Source organism: Hemitrygon akajei, chromosome 5 (genome assembly GCF_048418815.1).
Source record: "Hemitrygon akajei chromosome 5, sHemAka1.3, whole genome shotgun sequence".
In the NCBI taxonomy this organism is placed as follows: Eukaryota; Metazoa; Chordata; class Chondrichthyes; order Myliobatiformes; family Dasyatidae; genus Hemitrygon; species Hemitrygon akajei.
Window position 1 is genome coordinate 91,076,204 of NC_133128.1, and position 13,152 is coordinate 91,089,355.

Below are 13,152 nucleotides of genomic sequence, written 5' to 3' on the forward strand. Positions count from 1 at the left end.
CAAAAGATTGCTTAAATTGCTCCTGCCTGCATTTGTGGAAATTGTTGTTTTCAGATTCATTGGAAGCATCACAATTAATTTTCATTTACTTCAGCTAAAGTAATTCATTGAAAGGAAGAAATAATTACATTGAAGGAGGCATCTCATTTAATTCCAGAATTACTGAAGGAGATTGTATTGTTTGGATTCACTACAAAAATGTTATCATTTTCATTAATTCAATTGCATTCATATTCATAGCAATAAATTTAATGGTACATGTAGCCCAATAAACGTTATCAAAAGCAGGTACAGTAAAATGCTTTGAGCTATACGGTACTGTTTAAATCATGCACAGTTAGTCCTTAGTTGATTGCATGGTCAGAATAATATGAATGATAGCCAAATATCCTTAAGAATTAATGGAAGCAGTTAGTTAACAATAAAATGTGTCAAGAAAAGCACCATCAGTATAGCATATAATAACCAAACCTAATAATGCCAGTGTCCATGAATTTATGAGATCAGGGTATTCAGCATTGCACACTCTTTTTATATAATAGAAGCAAGTTTTCACTCATCATCACAGTAAGTGTCCAACTACTGGCTGTGCTGCAATACTTGGTCTGCAGTACTATAAATAGTTTATTACCTTCTGTTCATCAAAATTTCATGAGGTTTCCATCGAGGCATTCTCTGCGCTCTAAAACATGATGGGATTCTTGTTATCTCCATGGGTCATGCCCCCAAGAAAATCAGCAAAGACACTTGGATTGGAACCTAAGATATTGCTTCTTGTTTACTGGCCGAAAACATGACCTCAGTTTCAAGCAATGAGCTTCAGATGCAGACAAACCAAGTGCAGAATCTCAGTTTATGAGGCTCTTTGATAACTTCAGGCTTATAAATTATATTTCATTCTGAAACAAATATATATTTATGTTTCCAGGAAATCATCAGTAAGCTTAGAATAGTAAGCAAGAAGCAATTTACATTTGGAGCACTTCGAAGAGTCAGAGCATCTGTCAAGGCAACTAACAAATTGCAAAGAAGGTCACTAGAAAACAAGTAACGACCTGCATGATAAGTGAATGGCAAATTAATTTTCATATTAGTGAACAGAAATTGTGGACTGGGAAACCTTTTCATAACTTCAACTATGGGTCTTTTGCATAAATCTGATAGGGCAGATAGGTTCTTAGATTTAATGCAGATCAAGAGCCTGCAGATACTGGAAAGTGTAGCAACAAAGATGATGCTCAACAGGTCACATAGCATCTGTAGAGGGAACTTGGCAGTTGATGTTTCAGATCAATGCCCTTTATTTGGGCTTCATGCAGGTCTTGACCAGAAATGTTAACTATCCAATTCCTTCCACAGATGCTGCCTAACCTGCTGAGTTCTTCTAGCATCTTGTTTGTGTCATCTAAAAGGCATATCCCTGAGAATTCATTGCTCCCTGAGTATACTGCTGAATTGACAATCTAGCTTATGCAAGCAGTTTGTAAATGGAATTTTGGTTGCATAGTCTTCTGACTCAGCAGTGAGACTGTTTCCACCTGAGGTTAACGAAGGTACTGATGCTGCAGTAACTTGACTATCCACAATTTCATCGTGGCCTTCGTATGTGTTTTGTCCAACACATTGTTCCAGGGTTTACTTCAGTATTTCATATTGTGAGAAACAGCATGAATTGAACTGCTTTCTCATTTGGCTGTATTCATGAGTATTGATGTATGGATGAATGACAATTAAACTTGAATTGGTCACACTATGGGAATGTAAAGTCCAATCAGAAACCTCTTGAATGTTGTGCCTCCATAGGCTTCCAAGCTAACCATTGAAAATAAAGAATGAGAAAGGAAACTAAATAAATGACAACAAAGGAATTATAATGAATTTAAAAATCAAATCTGAGAAATAAGAGGGAAACAAAGAGTAAATTGAAACGGAAACAAAGGAATAATATATGAACAACCAACAATTGTATTTGGGAATGGGTGCATTGGTCTTTGAAGTAAATGAGTGTGTGAAATTTACAACCACTTTTGCTAGAGTATAGTGGACCAAAATGTTTTTACAGAAAAATTCTTATTTCTATTTCTGGTGGTGGAAGCTATTAGCCTTTTACCCTCATATGAATTTTGAGCCTATTATTATTTGGTCCAGTTCTGTTCTGAATTATATTTCCGAAATATTTTATCTGCATTGTATCTCGAGAGATTTCATTGACAGAGGAACCAGTAACCCGGTTAATACTGAGCATTGCTTTCAAACATTCAGCATTTATTACTGTAATTGGTAATTGTTTCTAATTTTAAGCACAATACTGATTGTTTCATCAGAAGTCTGATAATTAAAATATCCAACTAATTTTCAGAATTAATGCACATCTGTTTCTCAGGAAATTGACCTGGTGTTTAAACTAGTTCAAAGTTTGAAACTCACATTGGATGAAGCATGATTGTGTCAAATGAGAATTTTCAGAGTTCAAAATAAATTTATTATCAATGTACGTACTGTATGTGTCACCATGTACAACCCTGTGGGCATACTCAATAAATCCAATAACCATAATAGAATTAATGAAAAACCATACCAAATCAGTGTACAAAGGACAAAAAACTGTGCAAACAAAGAGAATAATAATAATAATAAATAAGCAATACATTTCATGAACATGAGATGAAGAGTCCTTGAAAGTGAGTCCATAGGTTGTGGGACAATTGAAGTTGAATGAAGTTATCTCTGGTTCAGGAGTCTGATGGTTGAGGGGTAATAACTGTTCCTGAACATAGTGTTGTGAGTCCTGAGGCTCCTGTACCTTCTTCCTGATGGCAGCAGTGAAAAGAGAGCATGGCCTGGATCGTGAGAATCCCTGATGATGAATGCCTCTTTCCTGCGACAACACTCTGTGTAGATGTGCTCAGTGGTGAGGAGGGACTTTACCCATGTTGGACTGGGCCATACCCACTATTGTTTGTAGCATCTATAGATATTTGCCAAAGTTTTAGATGTCATGCCAAATCTTTGAAAACCCCTAAGGATATAGAGGTGCAGCTGTGCTTTTTCATAATTGCACTTGCATGCTGGGTACAGGACAGGTCTTCAAGGAACTTAAAGTTACTGATCCTCTCCACCTCTGATCTTCCGACGAGGACCTCTGGTTTCCTCCTCCTGAAGTCAATAATCAGCTGCTTTGTCTTGCTGACATTGAGTAAGAGATTGTTGTTGTGGCACAACTGAGCCAGATTTGCAGTCTCCCTGATTCGTTATCACCTTTGATTCTACCTGTGACAATGGGTGTCATCAGCAAACTTAAATATGGCATTGATGCTGTGCTCAGTCATAAATTCATAAATGTAAAGCAGAAGACTAAGTACACAGCTTTATGGTGCACCTGTGCTCAAGGACTCTGTTTTTGTACTTTGTTTCTCTGCAGAAATTTCCTACTGAAGGACTTGCAAATGTGGTCCGCAACGTGTTCGACTTCGATTCGTACAATAGTGAAATGCGTGAAATCCTAATCAGCACGTTGCACAAGCATGGGATCCCAATAGGAGCCAAGCCTACTAATGTACAGCTGGCTAAGGAGTAAGCTCAATACCTTAAATTCTAACTGAACTGAACAGAGCATATTGCATTGTTTACTGGTAATTATCACATGCTGCTCATCAATAGAGATCGCCACAGAGTTGGATTGAGCTTTCAACACTTTTAACTAACGATCTTAAATTGTCCATCAGGTGTTTGGTAGATAAGTTGATAAGAATATGCAGATCATCTTCAATAAAGGGAAATATTTGTTTCTTCACTGGGCTTGTGTTTCTGTCCTTGATTCAGAATTAACTGGCATTTATTAAACTATCACACAGCACAATATTTGGGGCTCTCTTCAATTATCTGATGTAACTGAACAAATGTAAGAAATTCCTGACACTACTAATGTACTTTATGGATCTTAAAAAATAACATTTTGCCATTCAAAGATACTGCTGCAATCCACTAATGTTTGACTCTCTATTTGACCAACAGTGGTATAACTTATCAGCATCAGCATCAGACACAGTTTTAGTTCAGTATTTTTATTTGGCGTATTTTCATGTGCTAATTCTATCACTGCCACAGTAGAAAAAGAAACAAGTATTTTCTTGAAATAGATGACAAGAAGTTGTTTTTTATTTATCTTCAGTAAATGTTGGAGTAATTTTCCTCTGTTATAAACTTGCCTGGGTTACAATGCATTTGAACCCTGCAATTGCAATGAGTCCTGCCACTCAAAGCTCTGTTAATGACTTGGGTGAAAACGGTCATCTGCCTTGTCTAGTATTGAAAAGCTCTAAGCAACTGGGCATGTGATGGGATACCCAATATATTGTCTGCTGAGCACGACAGTTAAATCAATAGTGCACCCAGCAGGAGCAATCTATGAGCAAGTGCTGTTAACTTAGTATTCAGTAGGGAAGATGGGAACAAGATGGAGAAGGAAGGGGCTACACATTATTGCATTCCTATCCAGTTTCTGAAGAAAAAACTACATTTGCAGGTGTATCAGGTCATGGGAAGACTTAGGGTGAATGTGCATTTTCCTTTTCTCACGGAAGAGAAATCAAAAACGAGAACCTATCACCTTCTAGCTTTTACTCCTTCCCCTCCCCCACTCCCTTATTCTGACTTCTTCCCCCTTCCTTTCCAGTCCTGATGAAGGGTCTCAGTCCATAGGTGCTGCCTAACCTGCTGAGTTCCTCCAGCATTTTCTGTTCTGACACCAAAGGGGGCTTGTGTATACATCTCCTTGTGGTAATCACAAACATGAGAAAATCTACAGATGCTGGAAATCCAAAGCACACACACAAAATGCTGGAGGAACTTGGCAGGCTAGGCAGCATCTATGGAAAAGAGTAGACAGTCAACATTTCATGCTGAGACCCTTCATCAAAACTCTGTGCATTACGTGGTGATGGCTGAGATACACACCAGGCCCTAGTAGATTATCCCATTTAAACAGGGATTCTGAATAGGGCTGATTGTGCCACACACTGATTTGGGCTGCTGCAGATTGCCACTGAGTCAGTTCTAATTGTAAGTTACCTCACAGGTAGTGAAGTCACAGGAGACTGCAGATACTAGTGTGCGAAGCAACACATAATGTGCTAGAGGAACTCAGTGGGCAAGCAGCCTTTGTTGAGGGAAATGGACAGTCAACACTTTGTGTCAAGACACCACCAGGACTGGGACTGGAGTGAGGAGAGGGGGAACCACTAAGATGGGGGCCAGTTAGTGACGAGTGGACTGAAGTTAAAAGCAGGGTAATGGGCAGAAGGACCTAGTTAGGGGAGGAGTTGATAAATGGAGGCAGGTGGGTGATAGAGGCAGGCAAGGAAAAAGAAAGGGCTCAGTGGAGAATGGAGCCCAGGTCGGCAAGAATGAAACCCAGGGCAATTGTGTGCTCCTCTTGTGGGATGTGGAGAATCTGAGACCTGCACTGTCCCCGATGGTTACGCCTTTGAGAAGTGGATCCAGCTGCAGCTCCTTACAGACCATGTTAGGGAACTGGAGCTAGGTGACCTGTGGGACATGCAGGAGAATGAAGGGTTTACAGGAGTTACAGAGAGACACCTAAATTGCAGGAATTCAGGTTGAGATATCTTCTGGGGAGGGTATGACCCATATAAAAGTGATGAGTTACACTTGGACAACAGGAAACAACGTCTCCATAACTTCCGCCACCTCCAACAGGATCCCACTACCAAGCACATCTTTCCCTCCCCCCCCTTTCTGCTTTCCACAGGGATCACTCCCTACACGACTCCCTTGTCCATTCGTACCCCCCATCCCTTCCCACCGATCTCCCTCCTGGAACTTATCCTTGTAAGCGGAACAAGTGCTACAGCTGCCCTTACACTTCCTCCCTCACCACCATTCAGGGCCCCAGGCAGTCCTTCCAGGTGAGGCGACACTTCACCTGTGAGTCGGCTGGTGTGGTGTACTGCGTCTGGTGCTCCTGGTGTGGCCTTTAATATATTGGTGAGACCCAACACAGACTGGGAGACCGTTTCGCTGAACACCTACGCTCGGTCTGCCAGAGAAAGCAGGTTCTCCCGGTGGCCACACATTTTAATTCCACGTCCCATTCCCATTCTGATATGTCTATCCATGGCCTCCTCTACTGTCAAGATGAAGCCACACTCAGGTTGGAGGAACAACACCTTATATACCGGCTGGGTAGCCTCCAACCTGATGGCATGAATATTGACTTCTCCAACTTCCGTTAATGCCCCTCCTCCCCTTCTTACCCCATCCCTGATTTATTTATTTTCTCCCCCCCCCCTTTTTCTTTCCACTCTCTGCCAATCACTCTGCCTGTTCTCCATCTCCCTCTGGTGCTCCCCTCCCCCTTTCTTTCTCCCTCGACCTCCCGTCCCATGATCCTTTCCCTTCTCCAGCTCCGTATCCCTTTTGCCAATCACCTTTCTGGCTCTCAGCTTCACCCCACCCCCTCCGATCTTCTTCTATCATTTTGGATTCCCCCTCCCCCTCCTACTTTCAAAACTCTTACTATCTTTTCTTTCAGTTAGTCCTGATGAAGGGTCTCACCCCAAAACGTTGACAGTGCTTCTCCCTATAGATGCTGCCTGGCCTGCTGTGTTCCACCAGCATTTTGTGTGTGTTGCTTGAATTTCCAGCATCTGCAGATTTCCTCATGTTTGCTTTAACAATGTCCTTGTGGCAGGTTTGCTAGAGCTGTTGGGGAGGGTTTAAACAAGGTTGGCAGGGGAATTGGAACCAGAATAAGAGGTCAGAAGATGGAGCATTTGGTGTGAAGGAAGGTACAATGTGCAGAGTGGCTGTGAGGAAAGAAAGGCAGTGGAAAGGGCATAAATATAATCTGTTGGATGGATTGAAATGTATCTATTTTAATGTGAGAAGTATTAGGGGTGATGAACTTAGAGCATGGATCAGTGCATGGAACTATGATATTGTGACCATTACAGAAACTTGGCTGTTGGATGTTCTGGGATTTAAATGTTTCAAAAAGGATAAGGAGGGAAGAATTGAGGGAGTGGCATTGTTAAGGGGTACTATCACAGCAGAAATGGATGATGTTGTGGAGTGATTGTCTACTGAGTTAGTGTGGGGGAAAGTCAGAAACGGGTGGGTACCTCTGTTAGTAAAAGATGAAATCAAATCCTTAGAAAGAGGTGCGATAGGACAGGAAGATTCTTATGAGTAGAGTTAAGAAACTTTAAAAAGACCCTGATGGCAGTTGTATACAGACCTCCAAACAATAGCCAGGATGTGGGGTACAAATTTCAATGGGAGATAGAAAAGGCATGTAAAAATGACAATGTTACGATCGTCGTGGGGGTTTCAATAATTGGTAAAGTCAGGTTGGTACTGGATCCCCAGGAGAAGGAATTTGTAGAATCAGAATTAATATCACTAGCATATGTTGTGAAATTTGTTGTTTTGAAGCAGAAGGTGTCTTCAACGCTATGGAGAGCACTGCCCCGATGAAGCTGGTTGAGTTTATAACTTTCGGCAGTTTTTTTTTCTGATCCTGTGCAGTGGCCCCTCTGTACCTGTGAGATGAGTTTTAGAGCAGTTTGTGTTTAAGCCCAGTAGGGAAAAGGCACTTCTGGATAGGATGTTGTGTAATGAACCAGATGTGATTAGGGGGCTTAAGATAAAAGAACCCTTAAGAGGCAGTGATCATAATATGATGGAGTTCACCCTGCAGCTGAGAAGAAGAATCTAAGATCAGATGTATTAGTATTGGTGGATAGAGCAAACTACAAAAGCATCAGAAAGGAGCTGGTCAAAGTTGATTGGACAGGGATACTAGCAGGAATGATGGCAGAACAACAATGGCTGGAGCTTCTGGGAGCAATTTGGAAGGTGCAGATTCAGGAAGACACATCCCAAGAAGTCGTATTCTGAAGGAAAAATGAGGCAACCATGGCTGAGAAGGGAAGTCAAAGACAGCGTGGAAACAAGAGAGAAGGCATTATTAGTAGCAAAAATTAGTGGAAAGCTAGAGCTTTATTAAACCAACAATAGGCAACTAAAAAAGCAATAAGGGGAGTAAAGATTAAATATGGAGTAAGCTAGATAATATAAAAGAGGATATCAACTGTTTTTTTTTCCAAATACATAAGGAGTAAAACAGAGGCACAAATAAATTTAAAATGGAGTGTTAGCAACAGAAGTTCTCTTTAATTACCAAGGAATTTGATGGATGGCTGGTTGGCAGCCGGTGACCAATATGTTCTGAAGGTGTCGGTGTTGTGACCGCTTCTTTTCACATTATATATCGATGATTTGGATGACAGAATTCATGGCTCTTTGGCCAGGTTTACAGATGATACAAAGGGTAAATGGAGGGGGGGGCAGGTAGTGTTGAGGAAACAGGGAGTCTATAAAATGACTTAGACAAATTAGGAGAATCAGCAAAGAAGTCAGAGATGGAATACAGTGGATGGTCATGAACTTTGATAGAAGGAATAAAGGCCTAGACAGTTTTCTAAAAGAGGAGTGAATTCAGTAATCAGAGGTGCAAGGGGACTTGGGAGTCCTCATGCAGGATTCCCTGAAGGTTAACTTGCAGGTTGAGTCAGTGCTAAGGGGGGCAAATGCAGTCTTAGCATTCATTTTGAGAGGAATAGAATATAAATGCAAAGTTGTAATGCTAAGACTTTATAAGGCATTGATCAAACCACACTTAGAGTATCATGAGCAGTTTTGAATCCCTTATCTAAGAAAGGATATGCTGGCATTTGAGAAGTTCCAGAGGAGGTCCTGGGAGTAAAAGGGCCAGCACAAGAGCGTTAAATGGATCTGGATCTATTCTTGCTGGAATTTAGAAGAAGGGGGGGAGAGATAGGATTCCATTGAAACCTATTGAATATTGAAAGACCTGAATAGAGTGGATATGAAGAGGATGTTTCCTATTGTGGGAAATCTAGGACCAGAGGGCACAGCCTTGGAATAGAAGGATGCCCCTTTAGAACAGAGATGAAGAGGGGGTTTTTTTAGCCAGTGGATGATGAATCTGTGGAATTCATTGCCACAGATGGCTGTGGAGGCCGAGTCACTGGATATATTTAAAGTGGAGGTTGATAGGTTCTTGATTAGTCAGGGCATGAAAGGTTACAGGGAGAAGGCAGCAAAATGGGGTTAAGAGGGATAATAAATGAGCCATCATGGAATGGTGAAGCAGACTCAATGGTCTAATGGCTAATTATGCTCCTATGCCTCACCTCTTATGTTAAGTGTGAAATGTGAACGCACTTTGGGATGTTGAATGTGAAGCCAGAGTACAAGGTTAATGGAGGATTCTTAGCAGCGTGGAGGAACAGAGGGATCTTGGTGTCCAAATCCATAGGTCCCTCAAAGTTGCTGTGCCAGTTGATAGGGTAGTTAGGAAGGCATGCAGTGTGTTGAGGAGTCGTTCAAGAGCCACAAGTTAATGTATAAAACTCTGTTCAGTTCTGGTCACCTCACTATAGGAAGGATGTAGAAGCTTTAGAGAGGGTGCAGAGAAAATTTCTGAGGATGCTGCCTGTATTACAGAACATGTCTTGTGAGAAATGCTTGAACAAGCTAGGGTTTTCCTCTTTGGAGTGATAGAGGTGTATAGGATTATAAGAGGCTTAGATAGAGTGAACAGGCTAATATGAGAAGACATACCTTTGAGGTGATTGGAGGTAAGTATTGAGGGGTGCCAGAGAAACAGGTATGTATTTTATACAGAGAGTGGTAAGTGCATGGAATGCACTACCTGGTGTATTGGTGGAGACGATACAGGGAGATTTAAGACACTCTTAGATAGCCACATGGATGAGAAAAATGGAGAGCTATGTGGTAGGGAAGGGTTAGATTGGTCTTGGAATAGGATAGAAGATTAGCACAACATTGCAGGCCAAACGACTGTCCTGTATGTTTCTATGTTCTTTGAGCTAGTTTGGGTGAGGGAGGATGGAAATAGAAATAGAGGATGGAGGGTATTAAGTAGGGACACCTAGGCTATCAATGCTGGACTGTGATAAGTAAGGAAGGCAATATTGGGAACTATTGAGCAAAGTGATGGGCCATCACCGTCATATCCCCTCCTCCATCTGCCCTTCATCTGTGATTTAATAGTTCCGGTTATCACCATCTCTACTTATCCGAGGCACGGGCCAAATAAAAGTCAATTACCTACATGAGAAAAAATCTCCAGGTGTTCGTGAAAGATAAACTGGTTTGTTCACTGTTTCTCTCTCCACAGATGCTGTCTGACCTGCTGAGTGATTCTGGCATTTTCTCGTTTTATTTTAGAATTGTGGCGTCTACATTTTTGTTTACCTTTTTGAGATTGTACTTTGGTCTCATTCTGAATTTGTAGCAAGTAATGGATACTGTTTAACATTACGAAAAAATATTTTGGTTGTTCTGTTCATGTCTAAGGTGGGTCCACAAATGTCTGTCCACTATTCTATGAAAATAAACCCCAAATAAATCTGTCATTGCTGTTGGTGGTATGTCTCCACTATAATTAAAAGTTTTCTTCAGTTTCAGTCTCTCAGTGTTAAGAACAACTTGCTTCCCTTACAGTTCTTTGTGGTTTGGGATGGTTAATGAGACCAGTGAGAGTCACTGTCATTGAAGCAGGAAGTATTTGATGGGTGGATCACTGAGAAGCATGGGATGTGATATGCTCCTTCTGATATTGGGCTTATCAAAAAAGACTCAAAAAGCTGTGCTTGAGCCTGCTGGTAGGTGCTTTCAGATTATTGTATCTTCTGCCAGATGAAGGCAGAAAGTCTGGGATTGGGTGGGATCTTTAATTATGCTTTCCTGAGGCAGTGCAAAGTATAAACAGAGCCAATTGGCTGAAAAAGGATGCTGAAAATTGTATAAGTTTGAATGTCCCTACAGAGACAAAAAGTATAGATGCAGGGCTGCGAGGTGTACATCCGTAGGCAACTGGAGTTGGCACAATGGCAGTGTGTATGACAAAAGTGCATTCCTTGAAATGGCTCAGAACAATTTGATTTTAAAGTGGATAAAATACCAAATTCTTCATGTTGACAGATTTATTAAATTACTACAAGCTGATAGTTGAAGAGAAACAGCAGGAAATCAACAACTTACACCTCCACCAAAGGACTGCTTTCAGAGTTACAGACATTGCCCCTTGACCCACTATGTCCATGCAAACCATTGTACCTAACAATACCAAACCCAGTTTACTGCTTTAGTTCTGTCTCGTCTATGCCTGCTCATTCAGTTATCTGTTCAGATATATTACTGTTTCTGCTTCCACCACCTCCTCTAGCACTTCATTCCAGATAACAGCAATTCCTTATGTGAAAATTTTCCCCTTCAGGTCTCCTTTTTAAGCCTCCTCTCTCATCTTAATCCAATGCCAGATACTTTTAGGCACTTCTTCCATAGGAAATAGGCACTGGCTATTTATCATATCTATGCCTCTAACATTGTTTCCTGTCACCTCCTTCACTTGAAGGGAAAACAGTCCTAGCCTATCCAATCTTTCCTTATTGCTTCAGCTTCCAATCCAGACTACATCTTTCTGAATCTTTTCTGCACCCTTTCTAGCTCAAACAGACAACCAGAACTGCTCATAATATTCTAAGTGCTGCTATAAGTTTAATAGTTGAATATACCAGCTCTTAATACTTGATGCTTCAACATTTGAGTACAAGCTCATCGTACACCTTCCGCACAGCTCTGTCTACTTGTGCTCCCATTTCCCGGGAATTGTGTACTTGTACGCCTTTCTCATTCAGCCATAGTCCTCATGGCACTGCCACAGCCCAAGATCTTAAGGCACAAACTAACGGAGATGGGAGTAGACTCTCACATGGTGGATTGGATAGTGGACTACTTGACAGATAGACCTCAGTATGTGCGGTTGGGAGACTGTAGGTCTGACACGGTGGTCAGCAGCACAGGGGCGCCGCAGGGAACCGTGCTCTCTCCGGTCCTGTTCACCCTGTACACATCAGACTTCCAATATAACTCAGAGTCCTGCCATGTGCAGAAGTTCGCTGATGACACGGCCATAGTGGGGTGTGTCAGGAATGGACAGGAGGAGGAGTATAGGAAACTGATACAGGACTTTGTGATATGGTGCAACTCAAACTACCTGCGTCTCAATATCACCAAGACCAAGGAGATGGTGGTGGACTTTAGGAGATCTAGGCCCCATATGGAGCCAGTGATCATTAATGGAGAACGTGTGGAGCAGGTTAAGACCTACAAGTATCTGGGAGTACAGTTAGACGAGAAGCTTGACTGGACTGCCAACACAGATGCCTTGTGCAGGAAGGCACAGAGTCGAATGTACTTCCTAAGAAGGTTGGCGTCATTCAATGTCTGTAGTGAGATGCTGAAGATGTTCTATAGGTCAGTTGTGGAGAGCGCCCTCTTCTTTGTGGTGGCGTGTTGGGGAGGAAGCATTAAGAAGAGGGACGCCTCACGTCTTAATAAGCTGGTAAGGAAGGTGGGCTCTGTCGTGGGCAAAGTACTGGAGAGTTTAACATCGGTAGCTGAGCGAAGGGCGCTGAGTAGGCTACGGTCAATTATGGATAACTCTGAACATCCTCTACATAGCACCATCCAGAGACAGAGAAGCAGTTTCAGTGACAGGTTACTATCGATGCAATGCTCCTCAGACAGGATGAAGAGGTCAATACTCCCCAATGCCATTAGGCTTTACAATTCTACCGCCAGGACTTAAGAACTTTTTAAAAGCTATTATTAATGCTTTTTGAGACGGTGATTTAGATGCATATCATATTTTTTTTTACTGAGTTAAGTATTGTATGTAATTAGTTTTGCTACAACAAGTGTATGGGACATTGGAAAAAAGTTGAATTTCCCCATGGGGATGAATAAAGTATCTATCTATCTATCTATCTATCTATCATTCATTGTGCAAGTCCTGCTCCGCTTTAACTTCCAAAATTGCATCAGCTTGTACTCTCATCTAGTTAATTTCCAATTGCCATTCCTTGGCCCATTTTCCCAGTTGATGTATGTGCTGTTGTAACCTTAGACATCCTTCTTCACTGTCTTCTCTACCACTGGTTATCTGTAAGCTTCTTTCCTTGCTTTCCACAGCACCCTAGGATATGTACACCAGGTCAGTTGTGGATTTATCCACCT

General features: G+C 41.6%; 1 protein-coding gene across 2 annotated transcripts in view; it reads left to right on the forward strand.

Annotated features, from left to right (window-relative positions):
* Positions 1-13,152, forward strand: part of vwa8 (von Willebrand factor A domain containing 8) — a 501,727-nt gene that overhangs the window by 330,117 nt on the left and 158,458 nt on the right. For both annotated transcript variants that reach the window (XM_073046008.1, XM_073046009.1), the window contains exon 26: positions 3,422-3,573. In XM_073046008.1, the coding sequence (XP_072902109.1) occupies positions 3,422-3,573 (152 nt within the window). The remainder of the gene's footprint in view (positions 1-3,421; positions 3,574-13,152) is intronic.